General features: G+C 41.6%; 1 protein-coding gene across 1 annotated transcript; it reads left to right on the top strand.

Annotated features, from left to right (window-relative positions):
* Positions 1-295: 295 nt before the first annotated feature.
* LOC105523171 (olfactory receptor 11H6-like) lies at positions 296-1,120 on the top strand. The gene has a single exon (XM_011957945.1). It carries the CDS (start codon positions 296-298, stop codon positions 1,118-1,120), a length of 825 nt encoding a protein of 274 aa, XP_011813335.1.
* The last annotated feature ends 1,371 nt before the right edge of the window (positions 1,121-2,491 follow it).

Genomic DNA, 2,491 nt, shown 5'->3' with positions numbered 1-2,491 from the left:
TATGCTCAATAACTGTATTGTTGTGGTGTCTGATCAAAACAGAAGTAGAAACCACTGGCCTAGTCTATACCCGCTTCCCTATGACCAGGAAAGTGTGCTTGCTCTCCTGGGGAGGAATTGGGAAGAATAATTCCCTCTGGATATGTGATTTGTGCTAATCGTCACGGGATGACAGAAAATGACCTCAGAGGCCAGAAATATCTCCGACACTGTGAGTGACTTCATCCTCCTGGGCTTCTCTTGCCGCTGGGAAATACGGATCTTCCTCTTTTTTACATTCTTTGTGACTTACATAATGACTCTCCTTGGAAACCTGGCTATCATGTGTGCAGTGAGCTGGGACCACCGGCTCCACACCCCCATGTACATTCTGCTGGCCAACTTCTCCTTCCTGGAGATATGCTATGTCAACTCTGATATGCCCAACATGCTAGCCAACTTCCTTTCCAAAAACAAAACCATCTCCTTTGCTCGATGCCTCCTCCAGTTGTACTTCTTTTTCTCACTGGGCACAACTGAATGCTTATTTCTCTCCATCATGGCCTATGACCGGTTCCTGGCAATCTGTCGCCCCCTGCACTATCCTACTGTCATGACTATCAAGTTTTGTAGCAGCCTGATCATCTTTTGCTGGGTCTACGGTTTCCTCTGGTTTCTAGTCCCAGTTATACGCATTACCCAGCTGCCATTTTGTGGCCCAAACGTGATTGATGACTTTCTATGTGACCTCAGTCCCCTGCTGGCCCTGGCATCAGCCTGTGTCCCAATCCCAGGGACTGTTCTCATATGCGGCACCATGAGTTCCCTCCTCATCTTTGCCACCTTTTTCTACATTATTGGCTCCTATACCCTGGTGCTGAGGTCTGTGATGCAGGTACCCTCTGCTGCTGGCCGGAAGAAGGCCTTCTCCACCTGCTCCTCACACCTGACTGTCGTGTTTTTATTTTATGGCTCAGTCATGATGACATATGTGAGCCCAGGGTCAGGACAAGCGGAAAGCATGCAGAAGTTCACAACTTTGTTCTACTCAGTTTTGACCCCTTTGTTCAATCCCATGATCTACAGCCTCCGGAATAAAGAAATGAAGGATGCCTTGAAGAAAGTTCTAGGAGGCTTCTAAAATTGGTCTGTGATGTTAGTGAGTTATTCCCAAGTAAGTTCAGACTGTGAGCCCCCTAGCAGTGAAGAGCTGAGAAACTGGCAAGTAGATGTGAACTTTTCAAAGGACCCATTCCAAAATCCTCAATGCCATGTTATCAATGAAGCCTTTCCCCAGGCAGAATTAATTGCCTCTTCTATAGCACATTACCTGCACTTCTATTTAACATGGCTTTCATTCTTTCTTGTATTACACTTAGCTATTTACAAATGTGTCTTCACATGCCTCCCATCCTTATTAGATTTTAAGTTCCTTGAGAGCAGGAACTATGCTTTATTAATTTCTGTAAGTCCAGAACCTAACACAGTACCTAGCGTATATGTCAATAATATCAATTTAAATGAAACAAATATACTTCTTCATATTTCCTTATTAGTTTCTATCATTTTTCATGGTCAGGACAATATTTTAAAAAACCATATAAACTCTGTAACAATCTAAATTTTATATGTTTTATACATGAAATGAGAAGAACTTTCATATAAGAACATGAGGTCAACCTTGACTGGTAGGACGAGCCATTACCTGATAATCAAACCAATGGAAAAGTTTTACCAGATGAAAGTGAATGTCTAAGAAATCATCTCCTTCCTTCCCCTTGTCAATCCCTTTGTCTGATGTCAGTTGCATTATTTCATTTGCTTCTTACCAACCATGCTTCCACTCCTGTATATTTTAAAATATGTCCCACAATCCTTGCTACTGAAAGTGTGGTCTTTGATCATCAGCTGGGCATCAGTGGAGAGTTTTTTAGAAGGCAGGATCTAAGGACTCTGTCCTAGGCCTATTGAATCAGAATCCGTGTTTTAAGGACATCCTTAGTGGATTTATTTGTACATTAAAGCTTAAGAAGCATTTATCTACAAGAAATTCTCTGAAAGAGTCACAGTAATCACAACCACATGTAGGACTTCCTATTGACACCTACCTTTATCTGAACAATAGTTCTCAACCTACTGACTCAGAATTGGGGTTGGAGCCAAAGTACAAGCATTTTGAAAAGTTCCCTCAGAAGATTGTAATAAACAGAGAGGGTTAAGAACCACTGCACTGGAATTTAGGAATTTCCACACTCTACAATAACACAGGATAAGACCATATCTACATTTCTTTTCTCTTCAAAAGCCACCCTAGTACCAATCAACCAAATTAGATTTAAATAATGTTTCAGGACCAAACTAAGGATCGGGCTGCTATTTCTCATGGCCCAGTAATGAGATGCAGATAAACTGGGAAGGAAGAGAGTTTTTATTTCTGTAACTAGTTACAGGGAGAAGGCCTGGAAATTATCACCAGACCAACTCAAAATTACAAAGTTTTTCAGAGCTTATA

Source organism: Colobus angolensis, unplaced genomic scaffold (genome assembly GCF_000951035.1).
Source record: "Colobus angolensis palliatus isolate OR3802 unplaced genomic scaffold, Cang.pa_1.0 Scaffold451, whole genome shotgun sequence".
Taxonomy (NCBI): domain Eukaryota; kingdom Metazoa; phylum Chordata; class Mammalia; order Primates; family Cercopithecidae; genus Colobus; species Colobus angolensis.
This window is presented reverse-complemented; position numbering and strand designations above follow the sequence as displayed.

What these genes read in the sequence shown, in the direction of transcription:
- LOC105523171 (XM_011957945.1), top strand. Translation starts at nt 296, where the DNA reads ATGACTCTCCTTGGAAACCTGGCTATCATGTGTGCAGTGAGCTGGGAC.